General features: G+C 38.5%; 1 protein-coding gene across 1 annotated transcript in view; it reads left to right on the forward strand.

Moving 5' to 3' along the window:
- FAAP20 (FA core complex associated protein 20) overlaps positions 1–16,849 on the forward strand; it is a 51,320-nt gene that overhangs the window by 23,087 nt on the left and 11,384 nt on the right. The window contains exon 3 of the mRNA XM_053689867.1: positions 4,213–4,357. Coding sequence (XP_053545842.1) covers positions 4,213–4,357 — 145 coding nt within the window. The remainder of the gene's footprint in view (positions 1–4,212; positions 4,358–16,849) is intronic.

Below are 16,849 nucleotides of genomic sequence, written 5' to 3' on the forward strand. Positions count from 1 at the left end.
CATTGTGATTCTCCTTATTTGATTTTTCACTCGGATAAGGTAGTTCTGCGTACTAAGCCTGGGTTCTTACCTAAGGTAGTCACTAACAGGAATATCAATCAGGAGATTGTTGTTCCATCCTTGTGCCCAAATCCTTCTTCGAGGAAGTAACGTCTTTTGCACAATCTGGATGTAGTTCGTGCCCTTAAATTTTATTTACAGGCAACTAAAGATTTTCGACAAACGTCTTCCCTGTTTGTCGTTTACTCTGGTCAGAGGAGAGGTCAAAAAGCTTCTGCTACCTCTTTCTCTTTTTGGCTTCGTAGCATAATTCGTTTAGCTTATGAGACTGCTGGACAGCAGCCTCCTGAAAGAATTACAGCTCATTCCACTAGAGCTGTGGCTTCCACTTGGGCCTTTAAGAATGAGGCCTCTGTTGAACAGATTTGCAAGGCTGCAACTTGGTCTTCGCTTCATACTTTTTCCAAATTTTCCAAATTTGACACTTTTGCTTCCTCGGAGGCTATTTTTGGGAGAAAGGTTCTTCAGGCAGTGGTTCCTTCTGTATAAAGAGCCTGCCTATCCCTCCCGTCATCCGTGTACTTTTGCTTTGGTATTGGTATCCCACAAGTAATGATGACCCGTGGACTGATCACACTTAACAGAAGAAAACATAATTTATGCTTACCTGATAAATTCCTTTCTTCTGTAGTGTGATCAGTCCACGGCCCGCCCTGTTTTTTAAGGCAGGTAAATATTTTTTAAATTATACTCCAGTCACCACTACACCCTTGGCTTCTCCTTTCTCGTTGGTCCTTGGTCGAATGACTGGAGGTGACGTAGAGGGGAGGAGCTATATAGCAACTCTGCTGGGTGAATCCTCTTGCACTTCCTGTAGGGGAGCAGTTAATATCCCACAAGTAATGATGACCCGTGGACTGATCACACTACAGAAGAAAGGAATTTATCAGGTAAGCATAAATTATGTTTTTTGGGTTTCATTTCCCTTTAATGTTAAAGGGCTAATATAGTGATAAAATTGCATGCCGTTAGAGCCCTATGTGTGTCGAGCTACTAGCACTGCTGATCAGCAGCCGTTTTTCTGCTTGGGCCTGGCAGTACTCTTGAGTGGTTCTTTAACTATGTGTTTAAAGTGAAAGTAAATTTAGAGCCTCAACATTAATGCCATCCATTAATGTTCATTAGATTTGTCTTTATTAGTAATTTATATCCTAAATAGCATGCCTTTTGCTATGCTTCCTCCGTCCACCCGATCATTTCCTGATTTCTCTCCTTTACACGTAAGACCGGTCCCACCCGCTCTTACGTGTACATTCATGCGCGTTCTCGTGAGGCATATTCTTTTGCGCATGCGCAGAAAAACGATCGATACTTTGAGCTGCAGGCATTGAAGGAAAGAAGACCGCCGCTCACTCCTAAATCTAAATCCTAGCTACCTATCCTCCTATGTCCTAAATGTCCTTAGTAACTTGTACTTGTTGTCGGTCTCACTCTGTCACCTCACCCGGTCCCCAAGTCAGTAGTCAGTGGGTGGGATTGGAATGACTGACAGCCAAGCACAACGGGTCACCGCCAGGAGCGGCATTGAAGGCATTCCAATCCCAACCACTGACTACTGACTTGGGGACCGGGTGAGGTGACATTCAGAGTGAGACCGACAACAAGTAAAAGTTAGGAGGAGCGAGCGGGAGTCTGCCTTCAATGCTGACAGGTAGCTAGGATGTAGCTTTAGCTTTTTATAGAATAGAGAGCTTCACAGCATGCTCGTATAACTTACATTACAACTGCTAATTCTAAGGTTAGCTCTCTCTCCAACATTGCAACAGGCGCATCTACACAATCTCCCCTACCAGCCCTCTTTACTTATCTGTTGTCTGTCTATCGTCAATCCTTCCAAACAGAGAATGCGCATGCGTGTCTCATGAACACGCATATATTGCGGCCGTAAATTTCTTTAGACACGCATGCGTATTTAGGTTGGTGGGCGTAAAATTAGTCTGTTGGGACGCCAGTGGGGGACCAATCAAAATGGATTTCAACTGATTTGTCATTACAAAACAAAAATATTTTTTATAGCTGGGCAGAGTTACGGAGATAGAACCGGGCGGTGTAAAAGGTACTTTAAAATGTTTTTTTTAATAACGATGTTAAAAAAATGGATGACTTAAATTAACACTAATTTTGGATTTACTATATAAATCTTCATAGCGATGCGTGACAGTTGACTTTTCCTTTAACGCTTTTGTAGCAGTTAAACACAAATTGTTTGTGTCATTAGTGATAAAATTACATGCTCTAACAAATTTGACAGTGTACTTTTGTTGCTGCAATGAACCTTTAATTTTGAATTTATTACCCCTTTAACTTGTTCACATTCAATGTTATTTCTCTGGTTTACGGTTTGTTTTGTGTTTTTCTCATAATCTAAACACACTGTTGTGGGGGAGAAATGACAGACAACATAGAATTAAATATATATTTAATGAGCAAGAGGGGAGGGCATGATTATATTATGAATGTGAATCATCTCCTGTTTTTTTTTTTACTCGGTGAGTAGGAGAAATTTTCAGAATCTAGTACATAATAAGAATAAAACGAGAGGATAAGAATAGTTTTCCTTATGGCTCAACTAATTCTCTCCAAAAAGCAACATCTAAAGTAAAGCGTCAACATTTAGTACAGCTTGTTTAGTGAGATCATTTCTATGTAATGTGAAATAAAAACAGTAAAAATTTGTTTTTGATTTTTTTAAATAAAAAAATGTATGGCTATATAATATAAAATAAACAGTTGCCCAGTGTGCTTAGAGGAATGTGGCTGCACCTCATTGACGAGGCCCATAGGAGGCCGAAACGATCGTCTGGGGTTGTCATGTTCCTTGTTCAGAGAAGAATTGACTGGTATTTCGGGGCTGGACTGACCTTACTTGGCGGGATCAGACTGATATACTTTAGGAAAGTTTTCCTCTGTGAAAAGCACACTGGTCTAAAAGAGGCTGCTCCTGGGTAGTAAATCGCCATAGAACTAGCTGATGAGCTGTTGTTCGTTCCTGGTAGAGCGCTTTAATCTTTGTATGCAAAATAAAATAAACAGTATTCTCCCCAGTAGCTTTTTAGTGTTCACACCATCGGGCTAAAATTTAAGCCAATATTAAGCTAAACTTGTCTTATTATCACCTTAACGACTGACAACGTGCAGGTAACTCAGCAGTCATCAAAGGGACAGTATACACCAATTTTCATATAACTGCATGTAATAGACACTATTATAAAGAAGAATATGCATAGATACTGATATAAAAATCCAGTATAAAACCTTTTAAAAACATAATTAAAAGCTCCCAATTTAGCACTGATGAGGTTAGACTGGGACACCAACTGAAAGGGGCTGAGAAAGCAAGAAAAGACCCCCCCATCCCTGCATATGAAAAGACCCATTAGACAAACAGAAGCAAGTAGGAATCTGTAGACATCAGTATACATCTAAAACCTTGGGGCTTGGTTGGGAGTCTGAAAATTAGCACAATTTAAAAAAAATAAAAATAAGCAAAACTATACATTGTTACAAAAACACTCCCAGGTGGGCTATATAAATTGATCATCTACAAAACATATATGCAAATAAAAATCTAGTGTGCAATGTCCCTTTAACAGACCCTTTTATCTGGCCTTGTTTATAGTGCAGGCCTTGCCAACATCTGTAAATGAGGCATGCCGTACAGCGCTGAAGCTGCGCTAGTAAACTCCTCAACGACTATGCGATGTACAGGGTACGGTGGTCATTAAGAGGTTAAATTATTTCAATATTTGTTGCATATATGTTCATGAAATCAATTTATGTTAAATTATGCAATTCATTTTTGCTTTGAATAGCTTTTAAATAACATTTATAAATAGCAGAAAATGTTATAATTGCAAAGTATTACACTTCCCCCACCCGGCTACTTATAATGCCACCCGTCCGAGGAAAATAACCTTTTAATAAGAAATATTAGTTATTCTGTAGACAGAGATTATCTTTTGATTCTGGCATCTATTCGTTTAGTTTTACTCCTATAGCGTGTTGAAATTGTGTTTATGACTGTTCAGATGCATTTCCTTTTCCAGTGAGACATTTAGAATTTTTCTGACAGAGCCATGGTGTAGATTGATGGAATTTGACAGAATTTTGTGTTCACTTATAATTTAGTTGTTTATTTTTGTTCTCTTTCAGACGCAGCTCTACCAGTTCCTGGTTTGATGAAATCGAATTAACTGGTAGCCAACAAATGTGGAAGCAGGTTCTAAATGCAGCTTTTCCAGACTTGAAAAGCATAAGCTGGGATGCAGTGCCAAGTTTGCCAAACTTTGGCGATCAGGTATAGTGCTTAGAAAAAAAGAGACATTATTAGTATTATATATATATATGTATATGTATATATATATATATAAATATATACAGTATAGGAGCGTATTAGACCCTAGGCTGTGTCTAGGGTTGCAGACTGGGGAAGATGGGAGGTGGCTGTTCTTTTTGTATACTTATGTATTAATATTTTGAGCTGGTAATGAAAAAGAATGGCGGGAGTTTTGCCCAGTATCCGCACTTTTTAACCCTCTCCTCCTTAAGCTGCAGCGCATCTGTTTTCCAGTGTACGGAAGACTGGCGCATGTACAGCCTCTGTAGAGAGCCTTAGCTCCGCCTTGCACAGGCACAGCAGTCACATCAAGAAGTTGCCCTTTATTGGTGACCGGGCCAGCCCTGAGCCTTACATATTCCTCTGTGGCCGTGCTAACTGTGACTGCCTCCGCTCCCTCCCTCAAGGTAGGACCTGCAGCTGCAGTTCTTTGCCTCATACGCTCCCATCTGCTTTACACTTTCTCTTAGTGTTTGCCTTCATTTTTAAGGTTTTTCTTTGCCTCTTATCACTATACGTAGCAGTCGTTTAATAGAGAATCTTGTACTCATTACTTAAAGGGACACTGAACCCAAATGTTTTCTTTCATGAATCAGATAGAGCATGCAATTTTAAGCAACTTTCTAATTTACTCCTATTATCAATTTTTTTTCGTTCTCTTGCTATATTTATTTCAAAAAGAAGGCATCTAAGCTAAGAGGCTGGCTCATTTTTGGTTCAAAACCACGGACAGCAGTTGTTTATTGGTGCTGTCCAATCAACAAGGACAACCCAGGTTGTTCACCAAAAATGGGCCGGCATCTAAACTTACATTCTTGCTTTTCAAATAAAAATACCAAGAGAATGAAGAAAATGTGGTAATAGGAGTAAAAAAAAATTGGGTTCAGTGTCACTTTAACCCCTCCTAAGCTGGAAGAATATTCTGAAGACTGTAAGTTCTTTGATAGGGAGGGGCGTTGTGGTAAAGAGACTGTCTGGATATCTCCTAGCAGCTGAGACCTTTCTGAAAGAGACTACCCAAGGCATCATTCAACCTGAGTGAGGTGCACTATGTTCTGGTTACTGGGGGTTAAATTTGGGTCAAGCAGATTGGGTTATAAAGAAGGTTACAGGTGCATTACCAAGCTATGTGACATAGAATAATAGGGAGTTAGCCCTGTATTGTACCAAAATGTGCGCCTGTAGTCAATTCATCTACACTACGGCAAAGCAGCAGTTGCAGTGCATGTGACAGAATTGTCTGTGGTATCGATATGATGGGGTCAGAACAAGAATGTCATACAGCATGTATAGTATCCGCAGAATTGTATATGAACTGAATAAAGGGTGTGTGTAAAATATGTATGTACAGTGTGCATGTGTATGTATGTACACATGTCACCGACACAGTAAATATCAGTAATTAAAGGGATATGAAAGTCAAAATTAAACTAGCATGATCTAGATAGCACATGTCATTTTAAGACTCATTTAAATTCACTTCTATTATCAAATACATAGTAACATAGTAGATAAGGTTGAAAAAAGACTGAAGTCCATCGAGTTCAACTTATACAAATCTAAAATACTTACAAAAAGCTCCAGTTAAGCTTAAATAACCCCATTAAAATGTGACCCATTTAATACTAGCAATCATATCCATGAATTTTGTTTATATACAGAAATTTATCCAGACTATTTTTAAATGTATCTATGGTATTGGCATTCACTACCTCCTTTGGTAATGAGTTCCACAATATTATTGCTCTTACAGTGAAAAAACGTTTCCGTTGCAGGAGATTAAATCTCCTTTCCTCCAACCTTAAATTATGACCTCTTGTCAGAAACTATTTTCTTGGAATAAACAGAGCTTCTGCCATCTCTGTATATGGGCCTTGAATATATTTATATAAAGTAATCATGTCACCTCTCAAGCGCCTAAAGAAAACAGACCCAGTTTGGCTAGCCTCTCCTCATAGGTTAATTTCTCCAATCCCCTTATTAGCTTTGTGGCCCTTCTCTGAACTTTTTCTAGTTCTGCAATATCTTTTTTAGCAATCGGTCCCCAGAACTGCACTCCAAACTCAAGGTGAGGTCTTACCAGGGCTTTATATAATGACAGAATTATGCTTTCCTCCCTTGAATCAATGCCTCTTTTAATACATGCTAGTATCTTATTAGCCTTTGAAGCCGCTGCCCTGCATTGTGCACCCATCTTTAGCTTGTTATCTATTACTACTCCCAAATCCCTTTCCTCCTGTGTTTGGCTAAGTCTTGTCCCATTTAAAAAATACGTAGCCTGCTTATTTTTACTTCCAAAATGTAGAACCTTGCATTTTTCCGTATTAAATCTCATTTTCCATTCACTTGCCCATAGTTCTAATTTTAGCAAATCCCTTTGTAAAAAGAGTTTGTCTTTTTGTATCCTTTATTAAAATATAATATGTACATATCCTACACTATTGGGAGCTAGCTGGTGATTGTTGCCTGCACACATTTGTCTTTTGAGAGTGGCTGACTAGATGTGTTCAGCTAGCTCTCAGTAGTGCATTGGGTGAGCTCTGTATGCCAAAGTTTTAAAAGCCTTTTAAACAGTTGTTTTGTTAACACAATTTACTGATCAGGAACAAATTTCTTGAAATGCCTTTGAGTATTATAGCTGCACTTTAGTACTGTACTTTACTCACAGAGAGACACGAACCCAAAGTGACACTCGAGAGAGAGAGAGAGAGAGAGAGAGACAGATAATGTTTTATTAAAAATACATTTGAGGTTGTATCAATGCTATGAAAAAGGCAAATAGACGGAGACAAACGCACATATATAAAAAGATGGAGGCACACGTAGATACACACAGTGAGAGACGCTCACAGAAAAAGAGACACAATGAGATTAAATGTTAAAATATGCTTGTTCACTAGCCCTAAAAGTTTCTTCTGTAGCTCCAAAAGGGCTTCTAAAGGTTCCTCGGCTAGATGGATTTACCATGTGATTCTCTGATCTACGAGTTGTGGAGAAACAGCTATTCTCCTAACCTCAAGTATCTTAAAATCTCTATTAAATGGATTTGAAAGTAAAAAATGAAATGTGCATGGTTAGGAAGATAGGAAGAGGTTTAAAAAAAATCAGCGCTAAGTGGAAGCCCAGAGACTAGTATTTGTGTTAAATATATGACTGCAAATGCTGCCTAAAATCTGAACAGGGAATGTCTAGGGTCCCCACCCCAGATAGTCCACTGCCCAAGATAAATGAAGTTAGTAACAAAGGGTGATAAAAGGCACACAAGCAGTTAAATAAATACAACAATAAATGCAGTTGATAGTGTAGTCCTAGCCATAGGCGAGGGTATAGCACAATCAATAAATAAAACCAATGAAAAAACACGTAAAGAAAAAACCTGCGAAGCATAAGAAGAACTGCAATGCCGATTCAAGGGTCTACTTTAATAATTAAATATAGCGCAAATAATAATTGCACTTGCTAAAAACACGAAAGCATATCACCTGAGTCACTGTAGGTTTCTCCTATGTGACATCAAGCAAACTCCTGCCAAATATGCCGGCTGGATGTGTAGTCCCATGGAGTCACTCTAAATGCCACAGGTAATGGAAGACTCCCTGGGACACGCCCTTATGCGTTTCGCCCACAAAACATGCAAACTTTCTCAAAGGTTTCATACATTTGAAACCCTTGAGAAAGTCTGCACGTATGGTGAACGAAACACGTAAGGGCGTGTCCCAGGAAGTCTTCAGTTACCTGTGCCATTCATAGTGACTCCACAGGAGTACGCAGCCAGCCATCATATTTGGCAGCTTTTGGATTTACCATCATCACAAGAGGGGTTTGCTTGATATTCACATCGTGCTATGCTTTTTGTATTTTTAAGTTTTAAGTGCAATTGTTATTTGTGCTATACCCATGAATTAGAGTTGGCCTTCTGCTTTTCAGTTTCAGGTTCAGAGAGCTGGCGGTGACGTGCATTGCTTCTGAAGTCATAATTTGGGACATACGAGCTACTGCTGACACCCTGAAGTGTGGTGATTGAATATTGGTGCATGGGACCTCACAGGATATGCGCGTATCCGGCTGAAAAATAGTAATAACTTTTACTAGAAGTATTTTTACTAGTGGAAGTATATTGCAAAAATGTTCCTATATTAAAGTAAAATGCACCAATGCACATTTCATTTTTGACCTTTCTATCAAAATCAATAACAAATTCTTCTAAAAACAAAACAATAAACAAAACACAATAATAGTTAAAAAAATAACATCCAAAATAAAAACTAGCATTTTAACTCAGAAAAACAATTTTTTTTTTTTAATTAAAGGAATATGACGCACTTTGAGATTATAATATAAAATATTTAATCACAAGTAGTAAAAAAACTAACAACTCTGCAATGTACATTTGTTATTTATTTTTCCCCCTTTCATCTAAAATCTAAATCTGCAGAATTTACCGGTCTTGCTTTGTCACATACTTACTGGCCTCAGCAGGTGATATGATAAGATGCATGTTTTCCTAACATATAAAAAAAACAGTGGCTAATCTTGTGTACTCCAGTAACAAATCTGTATTGGTTCCAACTAAGGCAAGTAGTTGAGGGAATTTGACTATTGAAAAACAATTACAGCAAGCAATGTGTTAACCCCTTGCACCAAATTGACTTAGGTACTACGCAACACAGTACTTTGCCCAGTAGCACCTACATCCAACACAGGTGCATGCTACGGTCTCACTGCCTGAACAGTGGAGACTGCAGCCAGGGGCAGAAGGCATCTGCCTTCATATGGCAAGGGAGCACTGATTATGTTCCCTGTACTATATGAAGATAGATGAAGATAGATCGCCAATACAGACAGTGCCACTGTCTATATCTGATGTGTTGGTGCCGTGGGTGGTGTGGGAGGGGAGGAGGGAGGCAGGTGGGTGGCCCATGGAGATGGGGAGGTTGAGGGGTGGACCTGTACACTACAGATTTTTTTATTTCATTAATTAACTAAAGAGATTAAGGTAAACTGCATACTTGCAAACAACTGCCAGTACCTAAGATGACAGTGATCATTGGGAAGGAGGAGGATTAGAGAGCAGTTTGGGAGGGTCCTGGAAGGTGGGAGGGTAAGGAGGCGGATCCCTACACTGCCGAAAATAAATAAAATTAATTAATTAATTAAAAAAAGCCCTAAAAATTCATAGTGGCAGACTGCCAGTACCTAAGATGGTGGTTCACAGTGGGGGGGGGGGGGAGAGGTTTTTGGGAGGGAGGTGGAAGGTTAATACCAACACTACAATAATTGTACCCTTGCCGACTAACTAATTAACCCCTTCACTGCCAGGAATTTTAAAAGGGTGGTGCACAACTGCAGTTAGCGGCCTTCTAATTATAAAAAAGTATTGGCAAAGCCATGCATATCTGCTATTTCTGAACAAAAGGGATCCCAGAGAAGCTTTTACAACTATTTTGTGACTGCTCAAGCGGTATGTAAATAATTTTAATGAGAAACCCAAAGTTTTGTGAAAAAGTTAACGATTTTTTTTTTTTTTTAAACATGATCGCATTTTGCGGCAGAATGGTGCCATGAAATATACCAAAATGGGTCTGGGTCAATACCTTGGGTTTTCTACAAAAAAATAATATATATCTAGTTTTGATGGGTAAACTAAAAAAACAACAAATAAAAAAACGCTTTATTTCTCTTTAAACTGAGTGATAGCAAAAATGCTAAAAACTCTCCGGCATTTTTTGGGCGTTTTTGTTTCTAAAATTTCCGGTAGTGAAAGTGTTAATACATTCAGAAAAGGTTCATACTTCGGTGGCATATTAATTTGTGTGACTGCAGAAAAGTATTACATTAAAACGTTTTATGCACTTCTAAAATAGTTTTCTTCTTTAAAATTCAGGAGATCTCACCTTTGTTAAAGGGGACAGTAAATTAAAAACTAGATTTTCATGATTTCCAATTTACTTCTAATTTCCTTAGTATCCTTTGTTGAAGAGCTTTTCCAGGTAGGCTCAGAAACGGCAATGCATTATGGGGAACTAACTATATGCTCTATTTGAATCATGAAAGTTTAATTTTGACTTTTATGTCTCCCTTAAACATATTTATATTCATAAATTAAATGTGTTAAAGGGCACTGGCTGCCAGGGATTCAATAGGCATCGAATTAGAACGTAATGATATATTAAAAGTATCTGAAAGTGACAGTTTGACTTGACGCTCACACCAAATGCTTTGTGATGACTTTAACAGATTGTACAGACAGATTCTTCGAAAGCCAATTTTAGTTTTGATGCAGAGCCACGATCTTATATGTTCAATGTAGATGGCAAGTGCTCTTTTTTTTCCAAAGTATATTTTCGTAAATGCCCTGTGCCACCTTTATACTTTTTTGCTAAAAAATAAAAAAAGCCTCAGTTTAACAGGAACATAGATTTTTGTATTACAAAAAAATAAGACTAAAAAACAGGACAAGGAAATTGAACTACGTTCACTGTTACTATAGATACAATGATTTTAATTACAAAGCATCACTTGTATTTCACCGAGTAGAAAGTATCCTTTGTTTAAATAAAATTTAACAGCCACCCCCTGCTCCATCTGCTGAACTACAGTAGAGAGATACTTATACTTGAAATGGAGTTGATCAAAATATCACATGACCCTTTGGTTTCAAAAAGAGACCTGCAATGAATTACTTCAAGGGACTTAAAACCTGAACATTTTATTTTATGAATCAGATTATTATTATTATTAAAAAAAACAAACAAAGAAGAAGTACGCTGGCTCAGGAGTGAATTTTGCTGGAACATCAAAGGTTTATTTCTCAGACCAAACAGTAAACGTGTAGGTCACAGTCAGGAACGCCTGACGCGTTTCGCGCATGCGTAGATGAATCAGATTATTATTATTATTATCAGGTATTTGTAGAGCGCCAACAGATTCCGCAGCGCTATGATCAGATAGAATATACTATCTTAACCCTTTAAGGACACAGCTTTCAGTTTGCTCAATTGTTTTATGACGGAAAAATTCCGTCATATGTCCTTAAGAGGTTAAACAACTTACCTATTTACTTCTATTATCATTTTTTTTTTTTTTAAATCCTTCTTTGAAAAGTGGAAGGTCAGCTCAGGAGTGTGCACGTGTCTGTCGCACTATATGGCAGCAGTTTTGCAAGAATGTTATACATTAGCAAGAGCACTAGATGGCAGCCATGAAGTGCACCAGACATGTGCACACTACATATAGATATAGTGTATCTCTGTCTTTGGGGTATATACAAACTCTCGAAGTTACTATATTTAAACCGAGTCTCATGTTGGGAACGATATAGAACTATTATGTGACATATGTTAAATAACTTACAACTGACATTATTTATATCTATTTATGATCAGTGGTATATAGCAAGGTTGTACGTATAACCACATACTGGCAAGCAATAACTTGTAACAATGGTTTATCGCTGATACTATGTTTCATAAATAAGCTCCAAAGTGACACATCGTAAACCCTGTTGCCTAATAAAGTGAGAGTATCACAAATAAAACCCAGTACCATTATTTATGAATTGTGAACCGTTTAAAGGGACAGTCAAGTCCAAAAAACACTTTCATGTTTCAAATAGGGCATGTCATTTTACAACAACTTTCCAATTTACTTTTATTACCAATTTTGCTTTGTTCTCTTGGTATTCTTAGTTGAAAGCTAAATCTAGGAGGTTCATATGCAAATTTCTTAGACCTTGAAGGCCGCCTCTAATCTAAATGCATTTTGATAGTTTTTCACCACTAGAGGGCATTAGTTCACGTGTTTCATATAGATAACATTGAGCTCATGCACGTGAATTTACCATGGAGACAGCTCTGATTGGCTAAAATGCAAGTCTGTCAAAAGAACTGAAATAAGGGGGCAGTCTGCTGAGGCTTGTGCCCCTGCTTTGCAAAAAGCCTGATTTTTAAACATATCTACCCAAGCCTTGCAAGAAAATACAGAACTTATCTCAGCTGTGCCCCTGCTTTGCAAAAAGCCTGATTTTTAAACATATCTACCCAAGCCTTGCAAGAAAATACAGAACTTATCTCAGCTGTGCCCCTGCTTTGCAAAAAGCCTGATTTTTAAACATATCTACCCAAGCCTTGCAAGAAAATACAGAACTTATCTCAGCTGTGCCCCTGCTTTGCAAAAAGCCTGATTTTTAAACATATCTACCCAAGCCTTGCAAGAAAATACAGAACTTATCTCAGCTGTGCCCCTGCTTTGCAAAAAGCCTGATTTTTAAACATATCTACCCAAGCCTTGCAAGAAAATACAGAACTTATCTCAGCTGTGCCCCTGCTTTGCAAAAAGCCTGATTTTTAAACATATCTACCCAAGCCTTGCAAGAAAATACAGAACTTATCTCAGCTGTGCCCCTGCTTTGCAAAAAGCCTGATTTTTAAACATATCTACCCAAGCCTTGCAAGAAAATACAGAACTTATCTCAGCTGTGCCCCTGCTTTGCAAAAAGGTAGATCCTGCAAGATAGTTATATCATTATATTTAACCTACCCTGTTATTTTCTGATGTGTGTATTATATGTATTGGCTATTTATTGTTTTGTTTTTATGATTTAAAATGCATATTTTATTACCATTATGTCTGACCATTATGTTAAAAGTTAGTTTAATCAGCTAAGGCCATGTATCTTTTTTGGACTTTAATGGTTTTATTCCCCTACATGAATACCTCTGTGTTATCTCTGTAATTTTAACTTTCCCTGTGTTTTTGCTTTTATGACCCTTAGCTCAAATGTTCATAGATATTCCCTCCCCATTCCTCTAAATGTTTGCAGCCCAATCTGACGCTAATTTATCTCTCTCCTTTAGCCTGATTTTTAAACATATCTACCCAAGCCTTGCAAGAAAATACAGAACTTATCTCAGCTGTGCCCCTGCTTTGCAAAAAGGTAGATCCTGCAAGATAGTTTCCACCCCACCCACCCCAGGCTCATTTCTTCCTTTATAGATAGTCTCCCACACTTATTTCATTCTCCTTAAATGACAGCTGCAACCACTGATCAGCACATCCTTCCTTCTACTTAACCCTATAGAATAAATACCCTCTCTTCCTACATATAGCTATATATCACACATCAATAGTGTATATACTTTTCATTTTTATTTTTTATCTACACACCTCATACCACTAACATGAATCCAAATATATCCTTACTGTTATTCATGATAACCCTTTTCTCACTCCAATTTGGTTCACATAATAACCGCCATAAGCACACACCTCAAACTGGAAAACAAATTATCATACATCATGGCCTGCTCTGTTGCTGTAACTTATCTGCTGAGTGCTGGTGGAGGGTTATAAAAAATAACCCTCCTACCCCCACCTCACAATATTATAAAGTATCACATTCACTATATGGCCAATCAAAAATGATTTCCAAATTCCTATTCCTTATGTTACTTGCCCTTGCAAATGACGTAGAGTCTAACCCTGGTCCCCTAACAAATTCCATTCCTAGCCTTCCAGCTAAGAAAGGCCTCTCCTTTGTGCACTGTAATATCCGCAGCTTACTACCGAAAATTGATGCACTGCAAGCTTGGTGTTTACAATACAAACCCAAAATCATTGTGATCTCTGAATCGTGGCTAACCCGCAAAATACCTGACTCTGCCATTGCAATACATGGATATTCATGCCATAGAAATGATAGAGCAAAGAGAGGAGGTGGCATTGTAATTTATGTTGACAATTCCACAAAGTTCACCCCCTTACAAAAATCTAGCTCTCCTGCCACCTTTGATTTCCTTTCTGGCAAAATTGAGATCCCGTGCAGTAAATCAATCATTGTTGCAGGAATCTACCGCCCACCAAGCTCCCCTGTGCATTCCATTTCGGACATAGCACAGCTCCTTAGTGAATCCATAACTCAAAACCCAAAAAGTGAAATTTTGGTTTTTGGAGATTTTAACATCGATTGGCTGAATCCAAAAAATAACAGTTGTCGCTCGCTGTTTAAATCTTTGCATCTAACGCAATTAATCTCCTCCCCAACTCGCATAAACATCAAAAGCCATAATCATACCCTGCTCGACTGGATTCTCTCCACTTCTCCCGACCGAATCCAGGAGGCAGGTGTTCTCCCTAACAATTTCAGTGACCACTGCTTAGTGTACTGCGTGCGCAAAATAAAGGCAACTAAATCCTCTCCCAAGGTTACAATCACCAGGTCCTTCAAAAAATTTAATCTTCAATCATTTCTAAATGACATCAAGAACCTCCCCTGGCACAGATTAAACCTAATCCCAGATCTAGACTCTGCAGTTGAATTCTTTCAGTCTGAACTCCTACAAGTTTGGAATTTACATGCACCGCTGCGTAAGGTGAGAGTAAAAGGAGCACACTTGAATTGGATCACTGCTGACCTCATTCAAATGTACCAATTTCGGGATTCATTGTGGTCAAAGTTCAAGCATACTGGCTCTATGAATGATCACTGTGTATATAGAAAATGGCGAAATATATGTACTAAACAAACAAAATTGGCTAAGGCGCAATATTTCTGTGAAAATCTGAACAATAATATATGTAACCCTAGAAAGTTTTGGAAACTCATAAATAACTTACAAAATCCACCAATCCACTCCCAACCCTCTACTGTCAATGTGGATAACCAAAACCTGCAACTCCCCTTAGAAGTAGCAAATGCCTTTAACAATTATTTTGTAGGATGCTCCACCACCCTGATTGACAAACTAATAAATGGCACGCATCCTGAAGCTACAAATGTGGATCAGGCCCCACTAAAACAGCAAAGACCCAATATAGAAAAGTTCAATTTTAGACCTGTACCCTTCAATGTCATTAAGAAACACCTCGATAATCTAAAAATGAAAAACCAGTCAGGACCTGATCAAATCCCAGCAATGCTGTTGAAGCTCAGTGCGCCGGCAATTGCTAAGCCTGTTGCAACCCTAATTAACGAATCCTTGGTGTCTGGATACATACCCAAACTCTGGAAAACTGCAAGAGTAGTGCCTATTCATAAAAGTGGGGAGTTAACCTTGGTTTCTAACTATCGTCCTATATCACTGCTCCCTGTATTGTCAAAAATCCTAGAAAAATGCGTCCATACGCAATTATGCGAGTATTACCAACTTTCTAACTATCTGACCCCTGATCAATCAGGTTTCAGACCGAATCACTCCACTACAACTGCCCTCCTAAAAGTTTGCAACGACATCCAAACTGCCATGGAACAAGGAGACCTAACTGGAGCTATTTTCCTTGATTTTGCAAAGGCTTTTGACACAGTGGACCATGACCTACTACTTCTCAAACTAAAAAACTCTGGTATTGCTGATCACCCGTTAACCTGGTTTAAATCATATGTATCGGATCGATCACAATATGTCTCTGTCTCTAACATTGACTCCCTCCCTCTCCCAGTCACGTGTGGTGTTCCCCAAGGTTCCATTCTCGGCCCCCTACTATTCACATTATTTATAAATGATTTGCCTAATGTCTGCAAATCCTCAACTGTACACATGTACGCAGACGACACAGTAATCTATGCAAACAAATCTGATCTGCTGCAGCTTGAAACAGTGCTCCAAGACCAGTTCACAGAGGTAGAAAAGTGGATCTCGAAAAACAAACTCTTCCTAAACACTGACAAAACGGTCACAATGATCTTTGGAATGGGACCTAAAATACATAAATTACAAAATTCCCATCTTCGCATCAAAACAAAATCCAATTGCACGCTGACCGCAGTCCACTCTTTTAAATACTTAGGTATGTTGTTAGACCCCAATCTATCTTTTGGACTCCACATAGAAAAAATTGCCTCTAAACTTTATCCAAAACTAGGTGCCCTGTACAGAAACAAATCTTGCCTCAGCCCTACAGTAAAGGAAAAGATTGTACAGCAAATGCTGATGCCTATCTTGGATTATGGGGACATAGTATATGCACCTGCTCCGCAAACTCACCTTAATAAACTAAATACGTTATATAACTCGCTCTGCCGCTTTGTGCTACAATGTAACTACAGGACCCACCATTGTGACATGCTAAAAGAACTAAACTGGCTGTCGCTAGAATCCAGACGCACCCTCCATCTTTCCTGCCTTGTCTTTAAGAGCCTTTCTGGGAAGCTCCCACCCTACCTGAGCAGAATGCTCTCCCCTGCTATTCCCACCTCCTATAACCTCCGATCCAATAACAGCACATTATTTAGCTTGCCTCAATACAAAAAAAAAGCAGCTCGATCCTCCTTTTCCTACAGAGCGCCACAATTATGGAATGACCTCCCTCACACTTTAAAAACTTCCCCAAGCCTAAAATCCTTTAAGAGATCCCTCTATACATATCTCAAAACAGAATGCTCCTGTCATGGTTAAATATTTCATACCTGCTCTATGTTAAATGTTTGCATATAATGTGTATTTTTATTATTGTTTT

The sequence above is a fragment of the Bombina bombina genome, chromosome 8 (genome assembly GCF_027579735.1).
Source record: "Bombina bombina isolate aBomBom1 chromosome 8, aBomBom1.pri, whole genome shotgun sequence".
Taxonomy (NCBI): domain Eukaryota; kingdom Metazoa; phylum Chordata; class Amphibia; order Anura; family Bombinatoridae; genus Bombina; species Bombina bombina.